The sequence below is a fragment of the Puma concolor genome, chromosome A1, assembly GCF_028749965.1.
Source record: "Puma concolor isolate L17-30 chromosome A1, mPumCon1.1.hap2, whole genome shotgun sequence".
NCBI lineage: Eukaryota > Metazoa > Chordata > Mammalia > Carnivora > Felidae > Puma > Puma concolor.
In genome coordinates this window covers 4,623,967-4,636,644 of record NC_141667.1, presented here as the reverse complement: position 1 = coordinate 4,636,644, position 12,678 = coordinate 4,623,967, and the positions used below count along the sequence as shown (strand labels likewise).

The window sequence follows — 12,678 nt, the reverse complement described above, 5'->3', positions numbered from 1 at the left end:
TTTTTAAGAAAGGAGGTGAGGGGTGCCTGCTTCTCAGTTTCCAAAGGACACCCCTCGATGCAGTGCCCAACAAATGCCCAGCCCCCACCCAGCAGCCGCCCAGGAGCTCGCCCCTTCCCAGGACCGGGTCCTGTTTGCTTCCCTCCGTTGTTTCGGCGACCCCGGCACCCCCCACGGTGTGCTGATGGTGACCCCAGAACAGACCTAAGGAGGGGCACCAAATGGGGATGCAGAGCTCCTGGGGAGGGGTGCACACCTCATTAAGCACGCAGGCTGCCTTCTGGGGCCTGAAGGCCTGACTTGGGGTATTTGTGACCCTGCACCTGTCGGGCCCACGAGATGCCCCGCACACCCTCGCTGCTCCCGCAGAGGCAGTCATCTCTGTCTGTTGTTTGCACGCTGGGCCTGGCTCCTAATTAGGCCCCGGCCGAAACCGAATGAGAAGGTAAGCTCTCTCTCGGGCTGTGCTCGGGTGGCCCGTCCCGTCCTGCACAAAAGTCCAGCCTCGCAGCCTCCAGGGAGGAGTGAGAAGCGAGAGCCAGACAAGCTGCCTTTGTCAGAAATCGTCCACAGTGACGGGCCACGGCAGGAGCCACGCTCTGCACCCATGCTTTTTATCTTGTAGGTTGTGGGTGGCTGAGAAGGAGCGGAGTGAGCTCAGGGCAACAGGATTCCCGCCTCGAGGGCAGGACCTTTCTGCCATCGCGCAGGTGGCATTTGGCCCGTCCCCGTCCGTCTCTCTAGCTACAGAGCTGGTGGGGTTTGGGAACCACAGCCCATCTATTTTCATAGACGGCAGGGTTTCAGTCCTGCATCCACTCTGTCTTTCTGCCATCAGACTGGCAGGCTGAGGGCCTGCACCAGCTCAGTGGTAAGAAATACGAAAAGAAGAGAAACATCCCCAGGAACGTGCCTCCGTATCTGTAGTAATCTCCCTCCATCCCTTTCTCTCTCTCCCTCTATCACCAGCTCTCCCTGCAATCGTTTATAAACCGCTGGGGAGGAAAGGTTAGACAAGCTAAGTTCTGGGTCACACCATGAAGCGCCCTCTCTACTGCTCACAGACTATTTCAGCTGGGTTTGTCTGCTTTTCCCCAAATGGATACATCGAAGGGCTGGCAAATTATCACCAGTGGGACTCTGTTGGCTTCTTTGTGAACGGCGCCTCCTGTCCCGGAGCTGGGACGGTCGCGGAGGCTCTCTGCCAGCCGCGGAGGGAGGGAGTGCTCCTTCTGGGAGGTCCCACGGGTTGACCCAAGCAGGACGGAGCAGAGCAGAGAGCGCAAGCTGGAGTGAGCTGGGAGCTGGGAGCCGGCCACCAGTGCAGACGGTTTCTGCAGTATGGAAACCAGACGGTGAGGACCTCGCGAAGCCTCAGCGAGGAAATGATCTCTGGATGCTGTCAGAGGATCCATGCAAACCTGTCCTACGCATTCATTCATTCGCTCACTCACTCGTTGCACACGCTTTCCCATTGAAGAGACACCATGCCCACGTCATGGGATACGATGAAGGACTGGTTCCCGTGGGCTGTAGGCCCCCTGGGGTTGTTCCCCAATAGTCCCCTGCTGGCCTTCAGCCCCTGCCAGCCCTCCAGTGTGGCCCCAGTGGCTGGGAGGTCACACTGGAAAAAGGCTCAGGAGAAACCTAATGCCTGCCTGAGGCCTCGCGTGACCCCAGCCCCTCTCTTTAGGGTTGAGTCTTCTCTTTCTTTGGCTCTCCTGCCTGTGGCTCTGCCCCTTACGTCACAGTGACTTCCACGAGCCGGACTCCCACCAGTGAGGATGCTGCAGCTCCTCCCCCTCCCCAGGTGGGGGCAGACACAGGAGGGCTGCCTGGAGGAGGCTTTGGGGGCACGGGTGAGGGACGTCTTCCCTCCGAGGAGCCCAGGCGAGGCTCCGCCGTGGGGGCCGAGCTGAGCCGAGAGGAGGTCCCATCCTCGGCAAGAGGAGTCCGTCGGGCTGCCCCACAGACACACAGCTGTCCCCAGAGCTGCGGTCGTGGGATTAGATCAGAGAGGCCTCCTGGAGGCGCTTTCTAAACAGGGAAATCTTCCTCGGGGCAAAGGCTGGGTGCTGTTATTTTGAGAGGCCCAAAGGGAAACGATGGGTGCTGGATGGTTTTTCTCCTCTTGGTTCTACGATAGGGCAAGCCTGGCCTCCCTCCTGAGCGGTGTGTCTGCGCTGGGGGCAAGGCCATGAGAAGCCCAGATCTGTTATTCTTCTCAAATGTCTGGGACTGGACAGCGTAGTCATGACTCTGTTCGGTGTGGAATATATGCCGCGTCCTTGGCACAGCGGACGATTCCCCTTTCTTACGATGGCCGAGGACGCCCGTGGTGAAGGGACCGCTCTCGGCAGTCGGCACCTGTGAAAAGCCAGTTCGGAGTTTTGCATCAAAGAGCGACAAGGACGAGGTTGTTCCGTTCAGCAAATGAAAAAAGGGATTTTGCTGAATCTCGAGAGTTGGTGTGGAGCCCAGAGAGCGTCAGTCAGAACTCCCATCCCCAGGACCTGGCGACGGCTTCTCGCAGCCATCAGGGGCGCGGGCCCGCTGGTGCCGTGTTAGTGCAGAGGTGCGTTTGGCAGAAACGGGTGCATTTCTTTGTGTTCAGTTGCGGCTCATGGTATTCAGTGAGGCGACAGCTGCCGGCTTCCAGGCTACACGCGGTGGCAGCGGGGCTGAGCTGGGGCCCTGAGTGGATGCTCTGGGGGAGAGGAAAGGTCCCACTGCACTTGGGGCTCCTGTGCTAATGGGACCTTACCTCTTCCTTGTGCACACCAGCTGTGCATCTGCACCCGTCAGGGCCTCCAGGAGTGCAGGGAAGGGGCCTTAGTGCTCTGAGCTGCCTGAGCTGTGCTTTGGGGTGTGGGGAGGGGCATCTATGCACAGAGGGAAGGAATTTCGGCTCAGCAGATCCACAGAAAGAACTATATTTTTCCTTTAAATACTTCAAAATGTTGGGAGCGTTTTGGGGAGAGGTGGCAGTTAGAGAAAAAGGAACAGTGGCAAAGAAAAGGGGAATAAGGCCATGAAATGCGTCTTATCGAGTGATAGGGAGAATAGAATAAACTTGGGACGGTATTTTGGGTTTCAGGTGGCTGTCAGGACCCATGTGACTTATAATGGGTGGAATCATCGCTGTCCAACAAATGGGAATTTCTACCCTTTTTGCCACAGAATGAGGATTTTTTTTTTTTACTCCAAATATTTAACACATTGCATCGGCTAAGCATTCTTACTTCCGATAATGACTATAAAAACAGAAATATATTCTGACAGATCCTTGAATTGTTTAAATTACAGTGAATGCAGATAAGTAGCAGCTTCCCTACCCCCCACATTCTGCATCCAGAAAGAAGTCGTCGCTGCTTCTGTCCTTGAACTATTTCGGTTAATTACAAGAATGTGGAGGAAGCCCATCTCTCCGATTTGGTACTGTTAATTACAAAGGTATTCAAGATGCCACGGCAAACGGCAGTATTTTTTCCCCGCCTTTTGTCAGGGGGCTCTGAGACGGCTTACAGACATAAACTCAGTTCTGCCCAGCCCTCGGCCATGTGGGGAGCTGGAAGAAAGGAGCTCTAGACTGACTGAGAAGGAGCTGGAAGAGGTAGGAGGAATAAGGGGTGTCCCTGTGGGTGTGGCCCCTCCACCACGCATTCCAAGCCGAGGGTGCTGGTAACAAGTCTGGGGTGCCAGAAGCTTGCCTTTGTATCACCCATCAGGGCGGTGCTGTTAAACAACGTGATGGTGCATATCAGATGAGGGTGTCAATTCACCGATTTCCAAGCGTTTTCGGACCACCGCTCATATATAAATCTTTGCTGCATCAGACCTTCGTGGATGGCACCTAGTGGGACCTACATGCTGAGATTCCTGGTTTGCAGCTGTGTGTCCAGAAGTAAAAGTAACACAGCTGCGTTTCATTCTTTTGAAATTCACCACTGCATTTATTCTAAAGCAAGTATATAATTAGATCCAATTTAGAGAATATATTGAGTGCTTTGTCATAGGAAAGGCGACAAGTGATAGAAACCCAACAGGACCAGGGGCGCCTGGGCGACTCAGTCGGTTGAGCGTCCGACTTCGGCTCCGGTCATGATCTCACAGCTTGTGAGTTCAAGCCCCGCGTCGGGCTCTGTGCTGACAGCTCGGAGCCTGGAGCCTGCTTCGGATTCTGTGTCTCCCTCTCTCTCTGCTCCTCCCCTGCTTACAGGCTGTCTCTCTGTCTCTCTCAAAAATAAATAAAACATTAAAAAAAAAAGAAACCCGACAGGACCAGCTTACAATAAAGAGCGAATCATTGGAGTTATGTGAATGGGGTCTTAGACACCTGAGGAGCGACAGAGAAGTAGAATTAGAAAGGAAGCAGGAGCTTAGGGCCTGGGGGACCCAGCATCGAACCCACCAGGACTCTCTCTCCTCCAACCCCTCCCATCCACTGCTGCCCTGGGGGCTGGTGTCTCTCCCTCCCACCCCAACCCTCTTGCTCCCTCTTCTCTCAGAACTTCTGTCTCTCTGCTCATCACGGCGGAGGGGAGCACCTGGCCTGCACATCTTACTATTTTAGCCACTGAGAGAGGCCACCAAGATGTGACCACTGGTCCCGGATCAGGAAACCCAGAATGAAACTTGGAGGTGCCGGAGGTGGGCAGGGCACCCAGGTATCTGGCGACTCCTACGAGAACCATCTGGGGAAGCGGGAGGAGGAGATCCCTCAGGGGGCTGCTGCCCTCAGAAGAAGGGGGTCCTGGATAATGAAGATGAAGGCTGTTGTATGCATGCCCGCCGTGGGGCTGAGCACAGTGTTGGGGCCAGCTGTAGAAGAGAGTGTGAGACACGGTCCATACGGAAGAACTGAGGGGGGGGTGTGGGCCAAGGGAGCCAGCAACTTGTATCTTTAATCCGTGACACTGCACTGAGCCTGGATGTGGGCTCCGTGAACACCTGTCACTCCAGTGAGTGAGTAAATACGTTTGTTCCAGGAATGAGTTAGTGTAGGATTCTCCCAGGTTACTAGGGCATCCACGGGGACGTGAGAAACCTCCCAGGATGATCGACAGCATGAAGCAGTGGCAGCTCTGACACACTTTGGGGACAGAGGTTCCAGCACATCGACAGGGATGTGTGGTTTAAGAAAGGATAAGAGGAGGAGCGAAGTCTGACGTCGCCTGGAAAGGATGCGCAGCCAGGCTTCCTGGTGTTCGGGTGTGTGCAGGTAATGACATGGCCCAGTGTGCTCGGACAGTCGTCACGAAGCACCGAGTCCTGGCCGCTTCTGCACAGACCTTTACGTTCTCCTGGCCCTGGAGGCTGCAAGTCCCTGAGTGAGAAGTCTGCAGGGCTGGCTTCTCCTGGGTGCACAGATGGCCACCCTCTTGCTGCCTCCCCACAGGGTCTCCTCTCTGTGTGTCCGGCCCCTGAGTCTCCTCTGTGTGCCCTCTTCTTGCGAGGACACCAGTCACGCTGGAGTAGGGCCCTGCCCAACAGCCTCATCTTGACAGAACTTCCTGGTTAAAGGCCCTGTCTCCAAATACACTTACCGTCTGAGGCACTCGGTGTCAGGGCTTCGACGTGTGAATTTGGGGAACACAACTCAGTCCAAAATATGATGGAACTGGATGTTTTTCTGGGGCCCCCTTCTACAGGTCCTTGGACATCCCGGGGGGGGAGTTGGTCCTGTATCTCAATAAGCAGTTGCAATGAGACTCGGTCCCTAGGATAATTAGTGGGTCAATTGTAGATGGGGGGGGGTGGTTTCTGAAATGAGGGACAGATTGTGAGATGCTTCTGTCTTGCCCTCCCTGTGGCGTTGCTGGACCGGAAGACACAAAGCTTCAAGCGAGCCTAGCAGAGCAAACTTCCCATTGGTGTGCCCTGTAGGACAACCTTGAATGGGGTCTGGTGACAATTCCGGCCTCTAGGATGCCCCTGGGGAGTGTCTGGGCGGAAGAGGAGAGCCAAGTGCCCTAAAGGATGACCCAGGGCCTCTGGGAGGCAGGCCAACAGGTGCAGGGGCCACTGACACCAGAAGCAGGGATTTCATCTCTTAGATGTGAGCTTCGGGGTCAGAAAAAAGTTACAGCAGTTGCCAGTTTGGCTCCCAGGAAGACTGCCATGGGCTGCATTTGGTTCTGGGGATCGGTGAGGCTGGGCTGTTTTGGGGGGGGGGGCCCAGCGGGGTTGTGAGAGCTGTCCCCCTACGCCACCGCCCTGCATTGCCTGCTCACCTCTGGCTTCTCACAGCTTGGTCAGGCGCCTCTCCTGTGCGACCCTCACACCCCTGCTCTGTCCCACCGCTAAGGCAGCTACCCTCCCCATGCAGAAGGAAGTAACACTCCTGTTTACAGACTGGTTGGTGCAGAGCTGCAGTAAAGCCAGCCCTGTTTCTGAGGGATGTGTAATTAGTGCCAATTTTCACAGGAAGCTTCTTAGAGCTGATTAAAAGCACAGGAGGCGTTGGTGAGAATTACCCGGACTTTCCCTTCCCTCTCCCAGAGCTGCTCATTAGACCTGGGAGGAAGCGACTGCTGTCAGTGTCGTCCTTGATGTAAGACTTAGAGTTGGGGGCCACCGAGCGCCCTCCCGGCTTGCACGGATGGGGAAGTCACGAGGCTGACATTTGAACACTCAGATCCACTCCGCCCATCCTCCTCACAGAACGCTGATCTTCACGCACCTGATGGCCAAACCCAGCCAAGGGCTCCCAGCTGGACTGCCTGTATTTTCTCTTCCATTTCCCCCAGGCACTGTGGTTTCCTGACCATCCAGAAACACTTGGATGTGCAGTATCATTTTAGGGAATTTGGTAATCTAGTAACACCCAAATAACATCTAAGATGGCTATAAAAATCGAAGAAACGAAAAATCGCGGAAATGAGCGGTGGAGCCTGTAATTAAAATAGGAAACATACGTTCATCTAATATATTGACACGTGATTGAAATGAAAGGTAACAATGAAATATTTCCTCTTTTCTACTGCTGTCATTCTGCTAGTTAACAAATCTTAATTGGATACTGCCTGCTCACCAGCTCTGTAAGACCGGGGATCCATGAGCACAGAGAAGCACCAACAACAGAGAATCACACGCACGAGAAGGTGGTCAGTGGTGTGGCCCAGCTGGTGTCGGCTGCAGGCATCCAGGGACACACATGGAGGGAAGAAGGAGGGAGGACACATCAGCCTGTGGGACCCTGTAAAGAGAGTGGCATTGATTTCTGGGAAGGGGGGTTGGGCTGTGGTTTCCTTCTGGTCATGGGGGAGATCAGCAGAGGAAAGGCAGAGCCTGGAACTCGGGGAATCCTGGGATCATCCAGTGGAGGAAGAGGTAAGGGGTCTGGATTACAGTGATGACAACAGGAGGCTTAGAGGGAAGGGACAGGTGGCATTCACTTCAAAGGGAGAGTCAATACTGTGCTTTGGGTATAGATTTTGTCTGTGTTTGTGGTAGAACCTCAAAGCTTCTGGAAACTTCTCTTGTGAGAGTTCACCAGCCTCCTCAGTGTTACTTTCAAATGGCCATTAGGACCTTATTCTGTCTCCACTTTTCCCCTACATTTCACATTCTTGAGCTTGTGTGCCCCGCTTGTATGGTGACATTGGAATATAGAACCAAAAGAAAGGAGAGAGCAAGCAGGGACAGCATATTTGATGAATACAGTGATTTTTAAAATCACTCTGAGAAATTTAATAGAGGGGCTTTATTTTGGGAAGACAGTTCTCTGAAGTATCACATTCCCCCACACCTCTCCCCAATGTCATTTGAGTTTTTAGGCTTTCTTATCTGTTCCTTTTCTTTCCTTCTGCTGATTTTCTTTATATGCCTCATAATCCTTACAAGATAGTTATTTTAAGGATGGCAGGGTGGGTTGATTTATAGCTGTTATAAATTTCCTTAGCTATTTTTTATTTTTAAGTAATCTTCATGCCGAGTGCAGAGCCCTGAACCCAGTGCAAGGCTTGAACTCACGACCCTGAGATCAAGACCCGAGCTGAGATCAAGAACCTGATGCTTAACCAGCTGAGCCACCCAGACACCCCTCCACTGCTATTATGTGTAGAAATGTGGCTTGTGAATATGAAAACTTCCAGAGAGTTCTGTGTATGTTGAAGAGGCTTGTTGACTAACAGGGATTACTTTCAAGTAAATGCGTGGATGGCTGATTTGGGGGAAAGGTTTAATTCCCCTGTCTGTCCATCTGTCCATCCATCCATCCACCCATTCATCCATGCATCCATCCATCCATCCATCCACCCACCCATTCATCCATCCGTCTGTCCGTGAATCCATCTGTCCATCCATCCCTTCATCTATCCATTTATTCATCCATCTGTCCATCCATCCATCCATCCATCCATCCATCCATCCATCCATCTGTGCATCCTTCCATCCATGCATCCATCCTTCCTTCCTTCCATTCATCCATCCATCCTTCCATCCACCCATCCTTCTATCCATGCATCCATCCATCCATCCATCCTTCCATCCATGCATCCTGATCCATCCATGCATCCATCCATGCATCCATCCTTCCATCCATGCATCCATGCATCTATACATCCATCCATCCATCTATCCATCCATCCATCCATCCATCCATCCATCCATCCATCCATCTGTGCATCCTTCCATCCATGCATCCATCCTTCCTTCCTTCCATCCATCCATCCATCCTTCCATCCATGCATCCTGATCCATCCATGCATCCATCCATGCATCCATCCTTCCATCCATGCATCCATGCATCTATACATCCATCCATCTATCCATCCATCCATCCATCCATCCATCCATCCATCCGTGCATCCTTCCATCCATGCATCCATCCTTCCTTCCTTCCTTCCATCCATCCATCCATCCATCCTTCCATCCATGCATCCATCCTTCCGTCCTTCCATCCATCCATCCATCCTTCCATCCATGCATCCATCCTTCCGTCCTTCCATCCATCCATCCATCCATCCATCCTTCCATCCATCCATACATGTATCTTATCCTCTTTGCCTGGAGGAGTCCGGAACGCTGGAGGTCTGTTTTCACCAACATCTGGGCAGGGAATGGGAGGGCCAACTCAGGCAGACATTTTACAGTTGGACTTTTGATTCTTCCCTCCTCTATCGCTTTTGTTGTGTTGTTGTTTTTCCTTCCATACCATCATTGCAGGATGCTTGCAACCTTTGGTCTAGAGCTTCTTCTAGGTTCTGAGCATGACACTATCTCCCTTTTCAGGACAAAACGTGAAATAAGAAGCCAGACCTCCTGGGCACCCATCCTGGCTTCTGTGCTTACTGGCCCCAGGACCTTGGGCAAGTTACACAACCCCTCTGTGCCCCCATCTTCTCAACCCTGATCTTTTGGGTTGTTGTGAGCACTGAATGTGGGAGTATGTGTCAAAGATCTGACTGTGCACGGACATGACCCTCACTTGATGTGTGCCACTAATGTGGTTGCTGCAATCACTGCCATTAGTGCTCTTGTGACCCTTACCCTCTGCTTTATCCCCTCTCCAACTTTCAGGTCATGATGTTCTGTTCTGTGTTATCACTTTTTAAGCTTCCTGAAATGTGTTGGAATTTTTCATTTGTTGATGAGTTCCTTCCTGTTCTTTTTGTCGTTATGAGCTTATTCCTCTGCCTTCTTGTGTTCTCTCTCTCTCTCTCTCTCTCTCTCTCTCTCTGGTAATCATTTTACCCTAGCCTTATTGGTGTCTCAGCAGGAAGAAGAGAGGCAAATGTGGGTGCTTGAGTACCTTTTCTCTTCTTGTTTTTGAGAGTTCCAAATCACCTAAGATGACTGTGTCCATTCTATTTAAAAGACGAAACAGCTTTCCTTCATAGCAGGATGATGCCTGGGCACTGAGAGCTCTTTAATAACCAACCCCCTCACTCAGCAGTTCCAGAAGCACCCCTCACCCTGTGTATCTGAGCTTTATGAAAACTATTGCTTTGTGTCAGCTGTTTCTACTGGGCCCACAGATGACTTATTTTACTGTGTCTCTCAGGGAGCCCAAAGTGTTTTATACAGCACAGCCTTTTCATTACTAAGTTGAAGGCTACAGTACGACACCAGCTTCCCGCCACAAATAATACCTCCGCACAAAAGGGTAGCAGGTAACAAGTTGCCACTCACTCCGTGCATCGTGGGTGCTGTTTGCAAATTTAGGAACCACAAGCTTATTCCGTAGCTTTTAGCTGAGAAGGAAAAACAGCCATTCTTGCTGCTTATTTGCTGAGCATTTGTGAGGTTTCATAAAAGAAAAGCAGGTCAGGATCCGCAGACGTATAGCATCACACCGTAACCGCGCTGGATACAGAAATTCGCGAACGATCCTCACTTCATTCCCTGATGACGGCTGAGCCCCCTCAACCTTCCCCGTGGTCGCCTCAGCCCCGGGCAGAGACCTCCCCCGGAACCTAGCTCCCAGGGAATGTGGCTGCTTGAGCTCTTCCTGTGGTGAGGCCCGTGGTCACCCAGGTCAGGATCGTGCCCTGTGTGTCAGCAGCAGGGTTTCTGCTCACATGCCGGGTTCCTCTGATCTCCCTGCCCACGATATTTTAAACACATGTTTGATGTTTATTTATTCTTGAGAGAGACAGGGCATGAACAAGGGAGGGGCAGAGAGAGAAGGAGACACAGAATCCGAAACAGGCTCCAGGCTCTGAGCTGTCAGCACAGAGCCCGATGTGGGGCTCGAACCCACGAACTGCGGGATCATGACCTGAGCCGAAGTCGGACGCTCAGCCGACTGAGCCACGAGGCTCCCCCCTGTCCATGATTTAAAAATGTTTACTGTACGTTGCCGGGGTCATCTCAGATTTGCTCCCGTGTGTGCCGCCCAGGACGGGGACACCCCGACAGCTGGGGACCACAGTCATTGATGGTCTCTCCACATGTTCCCTCTAGCTCGGCCACTGATTCCCCACCTTTGGAGGGCTCCAAAGCCCCTCTCGTGAGGGAGAGAGAGCAGACGAGAGAGAGGGAGCTGAGCACAGTCCATACCACCTTCTGGGACCTGAAGTCCTCTGTGGGTTCCTGCCACATGTTGTTTTCTGCTGCATCTGTGAAAACACGGGCAGGTACAGAGAGAAAGGAGACCGGACTCCAACTCTCAGTGAAACAGGAGGTTCTGAAAGAGGTTGTACGATGAGAAAAGTTGCTGTGGTCATTTTTGTAAAATATAATCGGCTTACCTTGAGGTCTTTTCTCTCTCTCTCTCTCTCTCTCTCTCTCTCCCCCCCATCTCTTTTTGACAAAGGTCATTTTTCTTTGAAAAGATATTGCCCTCTGCTATTTGTCATAACAGCATATGCCTTGGTCATCTGTCCCTCCCCTGGATCCCCAGCCTCATGGGATTACGTGGGTCCCTCTAGTACTGGAGTGACTTCAGGCAGCTCCCTGGGTCAGCGTCAGCTTTTCTGTCTCGAAAGGCAAGATGAAAATGCTGGTCTCAGCAGCTGGCAGGAAAGCCGGGTGGCATCCCAGCAGAGAACAGAAGTACCCCATGTGAACATACAACCTGGATACTTCTTCAAGTTTCAACATATTTGGTAGAGGACTGTACTTTGGAACATTCTAGGTTGATCCACATGCTTTGAAGGTGCTGACTAAAAAATGTTTTGAAGGTGTTGACTCTCTGTGTGTCAATGGGATGAAAAATTAACAATCCTGGCAAGGAAAAGTTGGTCCTATGGCCTATGTCCCTAAGTGCTTCCACAGGATGGACACCTGCTGTCGGTTGTCTGCTGTCACAGCTCATGCTGTGGACTCTGGGGGCCATTTGGAAATCAGCCACTTGGAACGACAGAATTAGTACAACCATCTGACCGTTACTTCGCCCTGGTCTAGTTACCATACCTGGGGCTTGAGCCCTTCGTAGCCTATGCTCCCAGCCTGTGGTTCCAGAAACCTCTCAGTCTCTCTGTGTTGGTCTGTCCAGGGCCAGAGTCCTGGGGCTTTGCTGGGGTGAGTGGGAGGGAGAGGTGGTTGGGAGGTGTCAGGGAACAGCTGCAGGACGGGGCTGCCCCCGGGGAGGGGGAGAGGGTACTAAAGGGAGAAGGGGTGCCGAAACCCCCCCCTGGGACAGGGAACAAGAGACGGCAATGCAGGCCGTCTTCTGTGACCAGGGAGGGGACAGGCAACTCTCTTGCTGGGTGGCCACTGATGGCTGGTGGGCACCTGGTGACCCCCTTCCAGGAAGCAGGGTCCATGGGATGTGCCGTGGTCATTTTCCACCTACCCCACAGGAGAAGCATAGATGGGTGGCCGGGACCACCCAGCATCCCAGAGTTAAGGGACAGCCCCTGATTTGACGAGGAGAGTCAAGAGTGCGGTCGGACAGAGATTCCAGCCCTGGCCTTGAGCTGGCTGTACTGCCTAGTGGAGGGCCTTGGTGGGGGGCCGCCTCCCAGATGGAGTCCTAAAGGGCTGCCTGCAAAGGCGGGCCATCTCCCCCCTGCCCCGCCACTATTCCCCTGGGTGCACGAAGGACACACGCCTTCAGTTGCTGTCGAAGGGGCAGGTCCTTGCTGGCACCGTCCTAGAAGCCCAGGGTTTCCTTGTGCCTTGTAGGAAGCTTCCATGTCCAGTGTGGGGGTGGGGGGCTTGCTCAGCTCTCCAGGGGAGAGAGAACCTCTTCTTCTGGCTTGAGCTGTTCATTGCTAGCACTTTCTGCAG

General features: G+C 52.8%; 1 protein-coding gene across 3 annotated transcripts in view; it reads left to right on the top strand.

The window, feature by feature from the left end:
• Nucleotides 1-12,678, top strand: part of MED10 (mediator complex subunit 10) — a 261,409-nt gene that overhangs the window by 165,237 nt on the left and 83,494 nt on the right. The window contains exon 4 of one of the 3 annotated variants that reach the window (XM_086675687.1): nt 3,506-3,613. The exons of the other annotated variants lie outside the window; for them this stretch is intronic. Coding sequence (XP_086531813.1) covers nt 3,506-3,613 — 108 coding nt within the window. The remainder of the gene's footprint in view (nt 1-3,505; nt 3,614-12,678) is intronic. 3 annotated transcript variants of the gene reach the window in all.